This window comes from Carcharhinus amblyrhynchos, chromosome 1 (genome assembly GCF_965287045.1).
Source record: "Carcharhinus amblyrhynchos chromosome 1, sCarAmb.v2.hapA, whole genome shotgun sequence".
In the NCBI taxonomy this organism is placed as follows: Eukaryota; Metazoa; Chordata; class Chondrichthyes; order Carcharhiniformes; family Carcharhinidae; genus Carcharhinus; species Carcharhinus amblyrhynchos.
Genome location: NC_137324.1, coordinates 60,759,789 through 60,778,743, shown reverse-complemented (window position 1 = coordinate 60,778,743; position 18,955 = coordinate 60,759,789). Strand labels below are relative to the sequence as shown.

Below are 18,955 nucleotides of genomic sequence, written 5' to 3'. Positions count from 1 at the left end.
TCCAAACAGACAATCGCCAGAGTCGAACCCGGATTCCTGGCACTTTGAGGCAGTTGTGCTAGCCACTGTGCATGGTTGCAGTCCCAGCCATGTCTACGACTGTGTTCTGGTGCTTCGGGGATGTTAGAGCTGCTGGCAGAAGTTCCAGTCCCACCGACTTAAGGCTGCCACTTTGTATGTTACGGCAATGAGCCTTGTCTTTTTGTTGGCTTGGGATTGACATTTGCTCCAGGGAGGGAGCAGTACACCAACATGCCCTCCCAGTAAAACTTAGCCCCAACTGGGTGACAATTCCAGCAGATTTTGACCTCACTCAAATTTGCTGAAATTATAGCTAATTTCTAATGGTGTCACCTAGAGACTGACATTCAGAGGTGCCATGGTGGCACAGGGGTGGCACGGTAGCACAGTGGTTAGCACTGCTGCTTCACAATGCCAGGGTTTAATTCCGGTCTCAGGTCACTGTCTGTGTTGAGTTTGCGCATTCTCCCCATGTCTGCATGGGCTTCCTCCGGGTGCTCCCGTTTCCTCCCACGATCCGAAGATGGGGGTTAGGTTGATTGGCCATGCTAAATTAACCTGAGTGTCTGGGGGATTGACAGGGTAAATATATGGGGTTACAGGAATAAGCCCTGGGGGGGAAAACTGTGGTCGGTGTAGACTCAAAGGGCTGAATGACTTCCTTCTGCATAGTGGGAATTCTATGATTCAGTGTGATACTGAAGGAGTGCTGTCTTTCAGATGAGAATTAAACAGAACACCCATCTATCTGTAAAAGATGCCCATACAGATATTTGGCCAATTTTCATCGATCGTAAGTAAATTGGTTGCTCTGTGTGCCTATACAGCTAGAATAATTCATGCTCAGTATATTGCCTTGGTCCATCTCAAGAGCATGGAAAGTGCTAGCTCTTTCTTTATCAAATCAATTCAAATTGAATCAGCTTTAGCAACATGTATGCAAGCTCATTGAAATGTAATAAAAGCAAATGTTGAGAACTGAATCCAGCATTGTGAATGAAAGCACATTTTAGTTACACTATAATTGAAATAGCAGCAGTACATTCCCTGATTGGTAATCCAGATTTTAGGAGTCTTTATGCTCATTGAGAATATTATTGGACTTTAAGTGCTGGGGCAGGTGCACTGTTACTATCCATTGACAGCATTGTGGGAAACATCAACATTTTTTTCACTGAAGAGTGCTAAATATAGATTTATAGCCATGTGTTCCATGGATAACAATGGAAAACATCATGCAAAAGCCGTTATGGCATTCAAACACTACCATGTATTTTTGCAATTAAGAACTTCAGATCACTGTGATTTGCCAATACAGATACTGTAATTACTGAAATATAACTTGAGGTCCTGAAGTCCTACCTCCCCACCAACTGAAGTAAATTAATTTCATTAAAGGCCAAGCATCGAGGCCTTTTTTTACCCCTTGAAATGGAAAGTAAACAATTGTATGCAAACATTAAAACAGAGCATAAATATAATTAGAATACGGTAGAGTCCTCTCATCAAATTGGAAAGCATCTACTTGAAATCACCAAAGAAAATCCACAGCCAAATAGGCACTGATTCTTGTTTTTTGATTTTTTGTATCCCCTGCCAGTCTGCAAGTCCATTCCACCTGTTAGTCACTTATTGTGAGAAACATAGAAACTAGAAGCAGGAGTAGACCATTTGGTTCTTTGAGCCTGCTCCACCATTTATTTTGATCGTGGCTGATCAAAGTCAATATCCTGATCCCCCATATCCCTTGTCCATTTAGTCCCATGAGCTAGATCTAATTTCTTCTTGAAATCATACAACATTTTGGCCTCAACTACTTTCTGTGGTAGTGAATTCCACCGATTCACCACTGCCTGGGTGAAGAAATTTCTCCTCACCTCAGTCCTAAAAGGTTTATTCTCAAACCATGATCACCTAGTTCTGAACTCCCCCACCACTGGGACATTCTTTCCAAATCTACACTGTCTAACCCTGTTAGAATGTAATAAATCTCCATGAGATCCCCCCTCACTCTCCTAAACTCCAATGAATACAATCCTAATCAACTTAGTTCTCTTCTCCTCATACGACAGATCTACCAACCCAGGAATCAGCCTGGTAAACCTTCACTGCATTCCCTATATAGAAAGAACATTCTTCCTCAGATAAGGACACCAAAACTGAACACAATACTCCAGGTGCAATTTCCGATGCAGGGCTGATTACGTTGGAAAAAAGAGCCTGGGAGACATGCCATCGTTGGGCACCGGTCATGGTCATGGTACTTGAGCAGCACAATGGATTGGGAGAATCTGGCCAACATATCCAACTAGTATCATAGAGTGTTACAGCTTAGTAACAGGCCATTCATGTTGTTAAGACTGGTGCCCAGGCAAGGTGCCCAATGATTCTCCTGCACAAGCCCCTGTTTGTTATGTTCCAGATGGGATACCCCAATTTTCTATGGCTCCCCCCAATTGAGGACAGGCTGTTTTACTATTTCTCATTCCATGTGGTCCCCACATTGGAGATCTCTATTGCCTCCCGAAGATAAACAAGGCCGAAACACTTGGGTGTCCCATCGTATCAGGCAATGGACCCTGTGAGAGAACCTTTCCGGCTTTGTTGAGGGCATCCTGAAACCCATTGTACAAAGAGCCCCCAGCTTTTGTCGCAACACTACAGACTTCCTACAGAAACTCAGCACACATGGAGTAGTGGAACCAGGAGCACTCTTCGTCTCGGCACTCTACATCACCAACCCCCACGATGATGGAATTGCTGAAACTGCCTCAGTACTCAATACCAACAACTGCCAATCTCCAGATGCAACTTTACAACGCATCTGCTTCATCTTGGACTACAATGTCTTCACCTCAACAACCAGTTCTTCATCCAGACATATGGAACAGCCATGGGGCCCAAATTCGCACCTCAATATGCCAACATCTTCATCCACAGGTTCGAACAAGACCTCTTCACCGCACAGGACCTTCAACTGATGCTATACACTAGATACATCGATGACATTTTCTTCCTTTGGACTCATGGCGAACAACCACTGAAACGACTATATGATGATATCAACAAGTTCCATCCCACCATCAGACTCACAATCGGTTGCATTCTTGGACACATGCATCTCCATCAAAGATGGTCACCTCAGAACTTCACTGTACCGCAAGCCCTTGGATAACCTCACGATACTCCACTTCTCCAGCTTCCACTCTAAACACGTTAAAGAAGCCATCCCTTTGGACAAGCCCTCCATATACACAGGATCTGCTTGGATGAGGAGGATCTTAACAGGCACCTCCAGATGCAAAAAGATGCCCTCATAAGAACAGGATATGGCGCTCGATTCATCGATTGACAGTTCCGATGTGCCACAGCAAAAAACCGCACTGACCTCCTCAGAAGACAAACATGGGACATGATGGACAGAGTACCCTTTGTCGTCCAGTACTTCCCCAGAGCGGAGAAGTTATGATATCTTCTCCAGAGTCTTCAACATGTTATTGATGAAGACGAACATCTCGCCAAGGCCAACCCCACACCTCCACTTCTTGCCTTCAAACAACCACACAATCTCAAACAGACCATTGTCCATAGCAAACTACCCAGTCTTTAGGAGAACAATGACCATGACATCATGCAGCCCTGCCACAGCAACTTCTGCAAGATGTGCCGGACCATCAACATGGATGCCATCATCTCCAGATACCATCCACCAGATACACGGTACATACTCTTGCAACTCGGCCAACATTGTCTACCTGGTACGTTGCAGGAAAGGATGTCCTGAGGCATGGTACGTTGGCGAGACAATGCAGATGCTATGACAACGGATGAATGAACACTGCTCGACAATCACAATCAGGAGTGTTATCTTCCTGTTGGGGAACACTTCAGCAGTCATAGGCATTCAGCCTCTGGTTTTTAGGGTAAACGTTCTCTAAGGCAGCCTTCACAACACACGACAATGCAGAATCGCTGAGCAAAAGCTGATAGCCAAGTTCCACACACATGAGGACAGCCTCAACTGGGATCTTGGGTTCATGTCACACTATCTGTGATCCCCCATGATTGCCTGAACTTGCAAAATCTCACTTACTGTCCTGGTTGGAGACAATACACATCCCTTTAACCTGTCCTTAACACTCTCTCCATTCACATTGTCTGTACCTTCAAGACTTGATTACCTGTAAAGACTCGCATTCCAATCATTATCTTGTAAATTGAGTTTGTGTCTTTATTTGCCCTGTTTGTGAACAGAACTCCCACTGACCTGATGAAGGGGCAGTGCTCCCAAAGCTTCTGGCTTGTGCTACCAAATAAGCCTGTTGGACTTTAACCTGATGTTGTGAGACTTCTTACTGTTTTATTGAGCCCCCTCAGTTGGTCTCAACAAGATTAATTTAAAAATTATCCCTTTTCCTAATCCAAATGTATTAAAGAACCAATTTGACCAGGCTTTCTTGAGTTAAAGAGTGAGTTCATTAATAACTAAATCATGAGAAAAATAATAAAATGCGACACACATACGCACAGCTGAAGTTAAAAATATATTTGATTTGTTTGTGAGGAGCAGATGGTGAAACATGTTGCCATTTTGGATTTTTGATTCCAGTAGTGCTGATTCCAGTAGTCAAATAGTTGGTTTTAAGATTCCAGCATTCTGCAATTTAGCTGAGAGAAGTTATCCTGCTTCCTTTTCAATTGTGGCTTGACCATTCAGCAATCAGAGAGAGTGTGAAGCTTTTTTTGTAACCTGCCAGAGTAGCACGAGTGGCTCTGCTGCCTTTCCTTGTTTGTGTCACACACTGTTGTCATACCCAGCCCTATCCACACTTAAGTTTGCAGCTGGCTTTTTATCTCAGTCCCCTGTGTATGCCTGGAAGGGGAGAACCCACAAACAGGTCTGGGACATTCACAGGATATGATTCCTGCTAAGATGATAATCAATTTCCATTATCTCCACAGGAGATTACAGTCCATTTCTGTACTACTTCTTCCTTTGATGTGTCCCTATCGGGAAAAGGGTATGACATTCCGTTGTCCCTCATGTCTTAATGTAATTCACAAAGCAATTCAGACAGTTTTTGACAATACATTCTCAGAATTTAAATTCTCAGACACCTTTGGCTTGTATGTCTATTTTTAAAAACCTAAGTATTATTTCCAATTCAATATTCCATACACAATTTGGAGTTTTGATCCATTCTCATGACAATGTTGGCGTTGCCTTTCTTCCTCTCCATTTTAAGCTCATTCTCCTGTTCACTCTTTTAAATTTTATTGCTTAAGAGAGACATGTTGCCAAACGTTTTGCCTTTGACTCATCAGGACAAATGCAAGAGTGTCAAATTTCAAATGATCACTACAATTTATACTGGAGAAAAGACAGGGCTGATTGGTTGGCAAGTTACCTCTGCTTGGCTGAAGCATTGTCATGGAGGAAGCACTCGGGAACTATATGTTCTCCAAGCCTTTGGTTATTCATTGCTAAATGGTCTGTGCGTTCACAATAATGTAGCTTAATCCTTCCCATTCTTCAATTTAAAACAAAGTGATTCTATTTTAACCACTATTCTATTTAAAGCCTTGCACCTTGATACTACATTATTTATTAGTGACTTTAGCTCTTCTCTCTGGACATTGGGATGCATGCAAAATGTTACGGATAAACTTACCTTACAGAATGCTCTTGCATCTTATGCAGTGCTTCAGATTGTGTTGAGTATTAATGTTTAGCACTTCAGCTAAAATTGCCAACACATCTTGCTTTTTTACTCTAATACAATCTATCTTTGTAATGACAATGCATCATTTCTGACATCATAATCATGACTGTGCTTCAAATTTAAGTGGTTAATAAAGTGCTTTTGGATATTTGACATATTTTTCTTTCGCACACTCATCTGGTCTTCTTCTGAAGCCAGCTAAGTTCTTTGCCTCAGCCACTTCCTGAGTAAGTAAATTCCACATTTTAACCACTTTCTGGGTAAAGACATTTCTCCTTACATCCTCATTTGATTTATTTATAACTATTGTGAATTTATTGTTCTTAGCTATGGATTCTCCCACAATTGGAAATATTCTCTCCACATCTTCTTAGTTGAATTCTTAATAATGATAGAATGGGCTTGAGGGGCCGAATGGTCTACTCCAGTTCCTACGTTCCTATTACAGTATTTTGAGGCAATAATCTTCAGATTCAGATACCCAGAAGGCATTTGTTGATGTCTGAAGTAAGTCAGTCTATCAACTGGCAAAGATTTCAACAGTAATATCAAACCCTGGAAATAAAAGCTGTCATATTCCATAATCATTTCAAAAAATCCTGTAAAAGGGTCCAGAAGAAATAAAGTTCTTCTGTCACAAAACCTACACCTTATTGTTATATTTCTCCCACTGAATATAGAGTGAGTTGAGATAAATTCTGAAGTAAGAAAGACACAATGAAACTTGAGTCAGAAAACTAAAAAAACCCCCTTAAATTTGTACAAAAATATGTTTCTATTAATGGAACAATATACTCCTGTCAACTGGTTAAAAGATATTTTTAAAAAATTAACAGAAGCAAAATTAGATAGTTTACTGAATTTCCAATCTGAACCAGAGTCAATTAGTAACACCCTTTTATTTTGAGGATCTAAATGATACTGTGCATGTCCATAAAATGATGCAGTGCCGGCTGGCAATGGATACATGGAATGAACACATGTAATGTATCAATATTTATTCATACTGCCCCTGCTTTTCCACCCACAACATGTTATTTTCCTTAACTTCAGACTGCTTCTGTCCCACTAATGAATGTATTCTCCAGCTGTATTATGCTCCTTTCCTGTTTCCTATCTGAAAATTTGCCATTTCTGACATAGCTCTGATGTTGAAAGTTGGATGTTTGATTCTGAAAGAAAAGAACTTGAACCAGTTAAAGGAAGAATAGAAGAGTTGCCCCTCTTTCCCCATACCAACATTACATGGGTTGATATGCACTGTAAGCCTCTACTTTCTCAGGAGATTTAAGTAAATTTGCTGTGTCCACTATGATTCTCATCAATTTTTATAGATTTACCATGGAAAGCATCCTTTCCGCTTGTATCAAAGCTTGGTTTGGTTCATGCTCTGACCAAGACTACAACGAACTACAAAGGGTTGTGAACATAGTCCAGTCCATCACACAAACCAGCCTCCCATCCATTGACTCCGTCTACACTTCCCCCGCTGCCTTTGAAAAATAACCAGCATATTTAAGGACCACAGGCATCCCAGATTTACACTCATCCACCTTCTTCTTTTAGGAAAAAGATACGAAAGTCTGAGATCACATACCAACTGACTCAGCTTCTTCCCTGCTGCCATCAGCCTTTAAGTGGTCTAACCATGTATTAACCTGATCTTTCTCTACACCCTAACTATGACTGTAACATTAATTCTGCACCTTCATAGTACTAATGTCCATTAATGTAATTCTGTACATTCATGTACTCTATGAATGATATGTTTTGACTTTATAGCACGCAAAAAACAATTCTTTTCACTGAATCCTAATACATGTGACAATAATTAATGAAATAAACAAGAAAAGAAAGACTGGCATTTGGATCATGTTTTTCATAACCACTTGATACCTCAATGTGCTTTACAGTCAATGAAGGACTTTTGAAGTGTGGCTGCTGCTGTAATGTAGGAATCATGGCAGCCAATGTGTGCTCAGAAAACACACACAAACAGCAATGTAACAATGGCTAGATAATTGATTATTGTAAGTACTGGCCAGAATATCTTCCCTGTTCTTCTTCAAAATAGTGCCATGGGATCTTTAATATGTACCTAAACAAAACCCAAGTTCATCCAAAAAATAATGCTTCCAATGGTGCACTACTCATTGGCCAGTCCTGATTTGAGTGCTCAAGCCCTGGAATGATTTGGTTGGGTTTGATTTATTATTGTCACATGAACCAAGTCAAGACTCAAACCTGGGTCCCTGATGCTGTGAGGCAGCACTGCTAACTACTGTGCCACCATGCCATCCTGCCAACTTTCTATCAACTTCCTGGGAGTTATCATTAATCAGAACTGAACCAGGCTGGCCATATAAGTAGTGTTGCTACAGGAAGATGCCAGAGGCTAGGAATGCTGCAGCAACTCACCTCCTGTATCTGTCTATGATCTACAATAAAAAGTCTGACAACACCAGGTTTTAGTCCAACCGATTTATTTGATAGTAAACGCACAAGCTTTCGAGGTTTCCCTCTTTGTCAGGTGAATGGAGTGTTTAACCCAGTCCAACGCCGGCACATCCACATTATGATCTACAAGGCACATACAGGGGTGTAATGGAATACTCTCCACTTGCCCAAATGAGTGAGGCTCAAACAACATCGGAGTAAAACAACAACATCTAGGACAAAGCAAACTACTTCATCAGTACTCCTTCCACCACCTTAAACAGCCATTCCCTTCACCACTGACACACGATAGCAGCAGTGTGTACTACATAAAGGATGCACTGCAGCAATTCACCTAGGCTCCTTTGACACCACTTTCCAAATTTGTGACCTCTAGCACATAGAAGGACAAGGGAAGCAGACAGGTGGAACATGCTTAAAGTTCCTCTTTGGACCACATACCATCTTGTACTATGTCATTATTTCTTTACTGTTAGTGAATCAAAATCTTGGAACCCCCTTTCTAACATCACTGTTGGTGCACCTGCATCAGATGGACTCTTGGCTTTGCCAGAGATGCTCACTTCAACATGGGTGAATAAAAAAAAGTATCTAAGATGCCAGGAAAGCTTTTTGTGGCTGTATCACTACTTAGGGAATTTCATTAGTGTTAGAGCTAGCCTGGCAACATTAAGGAGGAAATGGATCAAACAAGTAGAATGTAAGTTATTGAGTGCTAATAAGACAAACATCAAGTGGCTTTACCAAGATTTACACATCCTTTTATCTATTTATATTCAACTTGACAGTAATATGATTCTATGCAATATATACTGTCAGATTTTGAACTCTGGGACACATTGGATGTAACTAAGGAAATCTATTGCAAGAGATGGACTTACAACATTTGGATATGGAGCACCATGAGTACATTGCCCTTGGGGGTGGACCATGGAAGAGAAATCGTTGAGAAGAATGCAGAATGTGGATCGTTGTTATCTAGCAAATGTTCCAATTCCAGCTAGTCTGCTGTTGGCTATTTAATTATATTTTAACAAGTCTAGGAGGAGATCAGGAAGAAATTCAATCTGCCAATATCAAGATTGCAATTGTACATTAGTTTTATAAATAGCTAAGTTATGAACAAAGCAGTGTGATAATGGCAATATCTGACTGAGGTCACAGGCATTGTATTCAAAATTGGGATGGTTCAGGTTTAAATTTAAATATACTAATCACACGGTCCATGTTACATTACATTGCAAGAGGGAGGTCATTCAAGTAGGTGTTTGCAAATTCCAGATCCCAGAGTTGCAAATATGACACTGCTTTAAATCAGTGGAAATAAAACAGCATTTTGTGGAATGGTAGTTGAGAATGTCGACAGTGAAATGTCGGGGAGTTTTTAGTCAGGAAATTGGCAGAACCTGCCCTGCCCAAAGAAACCCACTTTTTATTATTGTTCGTGGCACAGCATAAATGGGAAGAGTAAAGGACTATCTAATGCAAACCAGTCTTTGTTTCCTGATCTAAAAGTACAGTAGTAATTGAGACAAAATAGGAGTAAAATAAGTTATCATGGGGATGTTTACCTTGCGTGCAATCAATAGCAAATCATAACAGTTCATTACAAATAGGGTCATGATTTTACTTGACAAAACACATCAAGCATATCTGCCCAAAAATAACAAAACGCTAAAGTAACAGGAAGGAGCTAAGTAATTCTACAGTGTCTGCTTGTTCGTATATAAATTGAATAAATATTGAATCTTTCAGCAGGGAAATCAGTTCCTTGGTCAATTTTTAAATGCTTACATAACAGACACTGAATATATGTTTATAAAATTTCTACACATGCTGAAAGCAGATGTAAAATGAATCTTGTGTAAAATTGACTTTGGCAAGAATTGGCGTGGTAATTTGACCAGCCTTGCATCCATGGCTTAGGACGCTGCCCTTTATTACGGCAATAAAACATGCTGGCAAAATGTGTATACAGTGGGTAAATTTTCTGAGCCCTCCCTATGCAAGATAACTGGCCCATTACAAACATATCGAAAACCATGGACTCTTTGCCTGTAAATTTCCAACCCGCAAAAGCAGAGGGCCAGTACCAGGTTTCAGAAAATCTACTCCAAGGTTGCTGCACATCCTTATTTGTATAGCAGAGGCCAATAACTGGAGACTCCTTTTCTACAACAGAGTGCCCCGTACTTGCCTCTGAGGCAAAGCAGATTCAGATTTCAGTCCATGGACTTCTGCACAAAATCTAGGCTTACATTCAGTGCAGTAATGAAGGAGTGTTGCTCAATCTGAGGTGCTGCCTTTCTGATGAGACAGGAAAACCAGAGTCCAGGCTACCCTCAATTGGATGCGAAAGATTCCCCGGTGGGCATGCACAGGAGGCTAGAGTTAGAGGAATAGAGGATATGACAAAGCAGCGGTGAAGGGTGTTAATGTGCTGGAGAGTGTTACAAAGCTGAGGAGAAGAAAGGCCGTGAAGGAATTTTAAATTTAAGTTATTGGGGGTTTGATGTAGATTTGGAAAACAGAAGCTATTGATGAGAGGGACTTGGTCCAAGATAGGATTTACTTCTAATCGTTAAGATTTGAGCATTGTTGGGAAGTCTGCCCATCCTTGTTGGTACAATTAGTGCATTGCTAGCCACCTCCAATAACAATTAAGAGTCAACCACGTAGGTGTGGCATTGGAGCTGAACACAGGGTATTAAAATTCAGGGGTTCCCCTCAGTCTGCAGAGTTTTAACTTAACAGTATGCATGTAGATCATCAACAAATTCCCCTGGAAGAAAGCAACCTGATCGATTGGCTGGATTTCCAGCCAAGTGGGGAGCAGTCCAATGCAGTAGATTTAAGTAGTTCCATGCCTCAGTCAGCTGTGGAATAGGCCTAAAGGAGGATGAAGGGGCAGTATATCGACCTGTGGGGGTTGGATGGTGATCAAGGGGTGAGGTTGTTGATGTTGCAGATCTGTAAGGTTAGGATCTATGGGGAGCAGTTTAGAGGCCTGGCAGAAAGGGATCAGAAAGCTGGGGCAGGGAGTGATCAGCAGCTGGGGAAATCTAGTCATTCACAGTTCAATTCAAAACATTGAAGAAGAATGAACCTCATTATAATAAATGTGCCAACCCGCATCCTTGGAGTGGGTTAGTCAGCCAGCAACCATCCAGCCTCAGCTATAACTGGAAGTGGGTGGCTTGGAGTTGGGTTTCCGATTTTTAACAACTTAACCCCTCTCCCACCTAACTCAAACCCACATGTACATTGCACATCCACACAACACATATGCCAGCAGAGAACAGTATAGATTGAGCAGGAGTAAGAACACGGTTTCCTATTCTATCTCAATAATACCTCAACTAGCCAGTGCCCCAACTGAAACCACCAAACTCAGTATAAACACAGAGGTTGCACCGAGGGCAATCCTGACCCGCAAACTTGACACCATACAAAGCATTTACTTCATTCAGCTACTGGGAGAGATGCTTATAAAGTTCACCGAGATAGTTCCACACAGAATACCAAAAACCTTATAAGTATTATATGATTGTATGTTGCACTACACTTGTGGCCAAAACAGGATAATTGCAATTCATGTACAGCCTAAAGTTCCTCGCACATACAGGGAAACAAGTCAGGTATGTCTGCAGAACTTCTGTATTACTTGGTCTCTCTCTGTTGAGAGGAGCCCAGCTCATACTTGGGTAGTTGCCATTGTTGGCAGCCTGTTTTCATCACCATGTAGAAGGCAAGACCCGGGCCACTGGGTGCTGTTCCGCAGAAGGGTTGTGCTTCTTGCACTTGCGAACCATCAGACAAAACTGCTTTCATCCGCTATGATCTGCGGAAGGAATTATCGAGCTATTTTCAACCCTTAACAACAAGGAAGAGCAGTAGATATTTGAAAAGAATTCTAAATCTGGGACTTTTATTAAGCACAGATGATGTATGAAGACTATAATTGATTTAGTCTTTTTACATTTGAATCCCATTAGCCACTGCACTTCGAAGGATAGACTCCTTTCCGAGGTTTTCCAAATAATAAGTTGAAATCCATTAATAATACTCCTTAAGTGAACACTATCTCAACATGCTGTGTAGCATAATTAGTTGGCAGGAAGCCCTGCTGAACAATTACTGTACCGCTGGGCAACCAGCAATACATAATGCGAGACTCGTAACTTGATCCATCACTACAAGAGACCGTCTCATCAATATTCGCATGGCAATGAAGTTATGAAACAAACTTGAAATTATGAAAAAATAAACTTGAAATAATACTTTTGTGCCATAACAAAGATACAAAACATGCATTCGTAATCAATAATAATCCTCACACAGTCATAGACTAGTAAGCGGATAAGTTTTAACTGTCCCTGACCGGTCACATTGAACCTTCAAGTCGCCAAAGTTGACAAACTGCAAAACCTCTCGTCATGCTGAAATTCAAACACCGTATTTTCTTACCTAGGACTAGGATCAGAGCCGGGTGCTGCCACTTCCAAAACATGGTTGTGGTTTTATTTAATATGTAGCTCCAGAACACGGCACCTATTGTTTCACCTGGGAGAGGGAGAAGTGAGAAGTTGCTGGGGTCTGTCCGAATTCAACTTGTTCGAGTGACCAATTCCGCAAAGTTCTGTGGCAGTGAGCGCAGGAACTATGAGGAAATCTGCAGGCATTTCCTGTTTGCCCGAAATGACAGAGGATAAAGCTCGACTCCACACATTCTGCATTGAGATTGATGACCAGGCTGCTGGATGTATTAGACATTGCCCGCGGGGCTGCGGGGCACAGGCGAGTTCAGTTTCACTCATATGTTTGCATCAAGCCCAGGACTGACTATCAGCGCACGGATCTTATTGTGGCTGGGGCGACGCGATCATACGAGGATCACAGGACTAACTTGAAAGAGTTCATCTCTGTGATTGGAACAATTCAGAAAATTGGAGATATGCACAAAAAAAAGCATACGGGAAATCTAAATGTCCTCAAAGAGCCGCGCGTACCGCGTAGGGTTTTCTTTTGGCACCTTAAATGCTCTAACCTTGAAAAGATATCCGAACGCAGGCTCATTTTGTTTTAATAAAGGAATGGATGTTACTAACCTTATTAGGAAAAAAACATAGAACAAGCGCCTTCCTTTATATCTGGATTTCAAGAAACAGATATTTTTTCTGGATTCATCCCAGATGGCAAAGATTAACAAGAAAAAAGAGAAAGGCTTTTTAAATAAAAACCAGAGATAGTGATTTATTAAATGAACATTTTTCCCACATGCCGTGCTAAGAGATGAAACACGGCTTTACTGGTGGGCAAAGTGAACCAGCTTTGCGAATTGCTGATGTTTGGACATGTCTGAGAAATAGTGGTCCTTTGCTTATAGCATGCAGCAGTCCCTGAAGTTGAGGGCTGGAAAGTTGGCAAATGGCTACTAAAGCTGCCCTGAAACAAATCAGAGCTGCAATGGTGGAGGAGCGTAGGAGTGGAGTGGAGAGAGATATTAGAGGGATAAGGAAGAATAATAGAAGTGACTTCATTTTCAGGGACTCCAAACTTAGTCGAAAACTATCCCAAATTATATCAATGTTATTTGAGGTGTCCCTTTGATTAGGAAAGATGTCTAATAAGTTTGGTGTTCTTCACAGATGCTTTCTGACTGGCTTTGCATTTTCTGTGTTTATTTTAGATTTCCTATGTCTGCCATATATGATGTAGAGATGCCAGCGCTGGACTGGGGTAAAGACAGTTAGAAGTCTCACAACACCAGATTAAAAGTCCAACAAGTTTATTTGATAGTAAACAGCATTCCGAAAGCTTGTGGGTTTACATCAAATAAACTTGTTGGACTTTAACGTAGTGTTGTGAGACTTCTTACTCTGTCATATGTTGCCTTGGTTTTGATGAACGAGTGACTGAGGAGCAGTGGGTTGGGCAGTTGATACTACATTGTCTAGTTAATGAGCGTTTGTATCAACAGTATTCATGCTGATTTTCTAAATATTCTTCTAAGCTGGGGGCAGTGTTAACCAATGTCTTGGGTGCAGCAATCTGCATGAACTTTGTTTAAGATTTAAAGTTTATCTACTAGTGTCACAAATAAGCTTGCAGTATAAATAATTTGTTTAATTTAGTTATTAGTGTCACAAGTTAGCTTACTTATGGCATTAATCACTATATTAAATTAATTACTTACACTGCAATGAAGTTACTGTGAAAATCCCCTAGTTGCCATACTCTGGCGCCTGCTTTAGGTACACAGAGGGAAAATTTAGCATATCCAATGCACCTAACCCACATGTCTTTCGAACTGTGGGAGGAAACCAGAGCACTTGGAGGAAATCCATGCAGACACAAGGAGAATGTGCAAACTCCACACAGACAGAGACCTAAGCCGGGAATTGAACTCAGGTCCCTAGCACTGTGAGGCAGCACTACTAACCACTGTGCAACCATGCCGCCTGTGTATGGCGAAACATGTGTTTCAGCATGTTTTCAAATGCGGGGATCATGATATGCCATTATGCCATACTAGATCCTGCAAACCTCATGCTACCTCCTCATCTAGGTGTGCATCTGATTGTGACCTATGCTACTGACTGGCTGAACACTGAAAAGGTCAGCTGGCAACATTTGTGCCTCTTCTTCTTAGACAGTTCCTTATGATAGAGGATGACTTGCTTTCACTCCACTTTGATGGCTCCTGGGATGACTGATAAATCCGATGTGTGATCTGCAGGCTCTGCTCCATGTGGGACAGACGCTGCTTTAAGGCAGATGAGATGTTGTGAGATTTGTGCTCCCTTTCTGATGCCTCAACTTTGGCTCCATGTGTTCCTGTTACAGTCCCTCGATGTGTTCAGTGCCTTCCCGAATAAACACTCTTCGTTTTGGGTGGTTACAAGCCAGGGTCTCCCTTGAGTTGGTGAGGATGTCTGATCTATTTGGAGATGATTTGGGGCCACCCTCTAGTGTTTCCAGTGGGAGCCTCCTGCTTTGATTGAGTTCCAAGTACAACTTCAGGAGCCTGATGGCAGGCACATGAATAACATATTGCTTTGAATGATAATCACCTTGATGCTGGTGGCTCGGGGGAGGACACTGCTGCTGGTCTGTCTTTCTTGCCACAGCATTTGGAGGATCTTGCAAAGATACCACTGCAGCAGTGCTTTGAAGTGCCTGTTGCAGGTTGCCCAAATCTGTGAAGCACATAGAAACACGGGGATTACCACTATTCAGTCATTTCCTTAATCTTGGCTTTGAGATCCCAGTTCTCAAACACTCTTTCATCTGTTGGCCATAGGTTGAGCTGGCACACTGGATCTGATGATGAATTTTGTCATCTGTGCTGTCACGGAGTTCAAGAGATGTACAACATAGAAAGGGCCCTGTGGTCCATCGAGTCTATGCTGACAATAATTATCACAAAAGGCACACTAACCCCATTTTCCAGCAATTGTCCCATGTCCTTGAATTTACGATGTTTCAAGTGCTCATCCAAATACTTTTAAAAAGTTGTCAGGTTTCCAGCCTCCACTACATTCCCAAGCAGTGCATTCCAGATTCCCACCATCCTCTGAGTGATTTCTTTTCTCAGATCCCCTCTAAGTCTCTTGCCTCTCACCCTAAAACTGTGCCCCCTCAACCAAGGGGAACAGCTGTTTCCTAATCACCCTGTGCAAACCCCTTATACACCTGAATCATGCTCCTCCAGCCCATCACCCCCCTCAGCCTTTTTGTTCTAAAGAAAACAATCCAAGCCTATCCTGTCTCTCCTTATAGTTCAAATGCTCCATCCCAGGGAACATCCTGGTGAATCGCCTCTGAATCCCTTTGAGTGCAATCACATCCTTCCTGTAGTGAGTTGACCAGAATTGCACACAGTACTCCTGCTGCGGCCTAACCAATGTTCCGTACAGCTCCAACATTACCTCCCTGCTCTTATACTCTATGGCATGATTGATAAAAAAGCAAGTGTTCCATATGCCTTAACTACCCTAATCACCTGCTCTGCTGCCTTCAGAGATCTGTGAATAAATACCCCAAATCCATCTGTTCCTTGAGCTTGCACATGTCCTGCTATTTGTTAAATACTCTTTTGTCTTCATATTTCTTTCAAAGTGCAACACCCCACACTTATCAGAACTAGGTACAAACTGCTCTGTCTATCTGACCAACCCATCTATATCTTCCTGTAATCTATGACCATTTTCATCATGATTAGTCACCCAATCTTGGTGTCATCTTCAAACAAATTAATCATTCCTCCCACATTCTCATCTACAGCACAATAGCACAGTGGTTAGCACTGCTGCTTCACAGCACCAGAAACCAGTGTTAGTTTCCTGGCTTAAGTCACTGTCTGCATGGAGTTTGCATATTTTCCCCATGTCTGCTTTGGTTTCCTCCCACATTCTGAAAGACATGCTGGTTAGGTGCATTGACCCGAACAGGCACTGGAGTGTAGTGAGTATGGGAATTTCACAGTAACTTCATTGCAGTGTTAATGTAAGCCTTACTTGTGACTAATAAATAAATAAATAAAACATTACTAATGTATGCAATGTACAATAAAGGACCAGGCCTGAACCTTGTTATATGTTACTGGACACCAGCCTTGAGTCACTCAAAGTCTTCTATGTTGCCTTCATCATGAGTAGGCTCCCAAAATCTGAAAACACGGTCCATATTTTCCAGGATTTTGCTATTGAAGGGAAGCACGATGGCACAGTGGTTAGCACTGCTGCCTCACAGCGCTAGGGACACGGGTTCAATTCCGGCCTCAGATCACTGTCTGTGTGGAGTTTGCACTTTCTCTCCATGTCTGCATTGATTTCTTCCGGGTGGTCTGGTTTCCTCCCATGGTCCAAAGGTGTGCAAGTTAGGCTGATTGGCGTGCTATATTGACCGTAGTGTCGGGGATTAAATATGTGGGATTATGGGAATAGGGCTTGGGTGGGATTGTGGTTGGTGTAGGCTCAATGGGCCAAATGGCCTCCTTCTGCAATGTAGGGATTCTCTGGTTCTATGATTTGAACTGTTGGAAGGGGGTGATGTTATATGTGTTCTGGTTTGCACAGCTTGAAAGAAGCTCGTACTTAAAAGGCAAACTGTATTCATTGAGCAAAGATTGCTGCAGGCGGTCTGTGGAAGACGTGGATATGGGCCTAAAACACTGAAAATCAAGCAACAGGCAAGCTGGGATCCCAGATTTTCAGCTATGGCATTGGAAACATTTGAAGATGGAAAGGGGACGAGATGCAAGGGACCAAGAGATCCTCAAGACAAACTGGGGAAGAGAATGGGAGCAAGTGGCTAGGGGCGTAAATTCCTGGCAGTGTCCTGTACACCTGACTGAAGAACTGCTACAAGTTCACTGATCACTGGTCAAGGTGTATTTTCAAAGGTGCTGGGCATCATATTTGAGGAAGGATGTGAAGGCACTTGAGAGGATGCAGAGGAGATTCAAAAAAGAATGAGTCCAGTGATAAACAACTATAGCTATGATGATAGATTGAAAAGGTTGGGTCTGTTATCCTTGGAGAAAAGAAAGCTGAGAGGAGACTTGTTAGAAGTATTCAAAATCATGAGGAGTTTGGACAGGGTGAATAGTGAGAAACTGTTCCACTCAAGAAAGCATCAAGAACTAAAGGGCCTAGATTCATATTAATTGGCAAAAGGAATTGGGGTGAGGTGAGGAAAGGTTTTTCCGACCCAGAGGGTGGTTGGAGTCTGGAACAAACTTCCTGAGAGGGTAGTGGTGACAGACTCGATTGCAATATTCAAAAAGGAATTGGATTGTTATCTGGTGAGTGAGAATGTACAATGCGACAGGATAAGGCAGTGGAGTGGGGTGAGGTGGAATGTAATTTCAGAGAGTCAGTGCAGACTTGATGGGCTGATAGGCCTCCTTCTGCATTGTAAGGATTCTGTGATCTCCTCCCCATCACAATACCAATCTTTTAAACTATTCAATGAACCATAGATCTCTCACTCAGCAGTAACAGGGACTCATACCTTATATTCAGATGCTGCATCTCACTTGCAGACATTTATGTTGCCAGCTTCGCACCCACTTGTCACTGCTTCCACATACTTCCAGCTATTCAGCTGTGGCAGGCACATTATCGAAACACATTGCAATACACTCACTAACATTCTTTCCTCTCTGTCAATGGACTACATGATTCATATAGAAGTGAGCACTGGGGAAGAGAACTAAAGCATATACCTATGCTTACATTCTTCAGTCCTCTTGTGGAAATGTGTTTCACGTACGACAGACTCATTGCATCCACTGTCACTGATAACATGCAGGATAACAGTATGTTCCTACATTACGGCCTTTCTGAAACCCCACCTAATTCTCATCTTGCTACCTGACATGAAATGCAAGTTGCAGATGGTGTAACCACGAACATCTAACTTTCCACACCAAGCCCTCTTTCCTCATACCAACTCTTGCCTTCGACATTTTTGGCTCCAAAACTTTGAAACTTTGCCATGTGGCCAACCACGTCAATGTTATGAGGAAGAGTGTTATCGACATTAGCACTCTGGTGAAGAAGCACCAGTACTTGCCACCAGGTCAGATACTGACACTACATAAACCTTTGAGGATAGTTTAGAGTCAAGATCTGCATGTTGTGAGCCATTGGACTGATGTAGGCTGTAGCCAAGCCTGGGGCAAAGGGTAGTTTCTGTACCAACTCACTGGAGGTTGAAGCCACAGATGAGGTCTGCTACATGTAGCT

At 42.1% G+C, this 18,955-nt stretch overlaps 1 protein-coding gene across 1 annotated transcript in view; it reads right to left on the bottom strand.

Moving 5' to 3' along the window:
* itga1 (integrin, alpha 1) overlaps positions 1-12,950 on the bottom strand; it is a 181,416-nt gene extending 168,466 nt beyond the window's left edge. The window contains exon 1 of the mRNA XM_080185552.1: positions 12,669-12,950. Within this exon, the coding sequence (XP_080041678.1) occupies positions 12,669-12,711 (43 nt within the window). The 5' untranslated portion in view covers positions 12,712-12,950. The remainder of the gene's footprint in view (positions 1-12,668) is intronic.
* Positions 12,951-18,955: the final 6,005 nt, after the last annotated feature.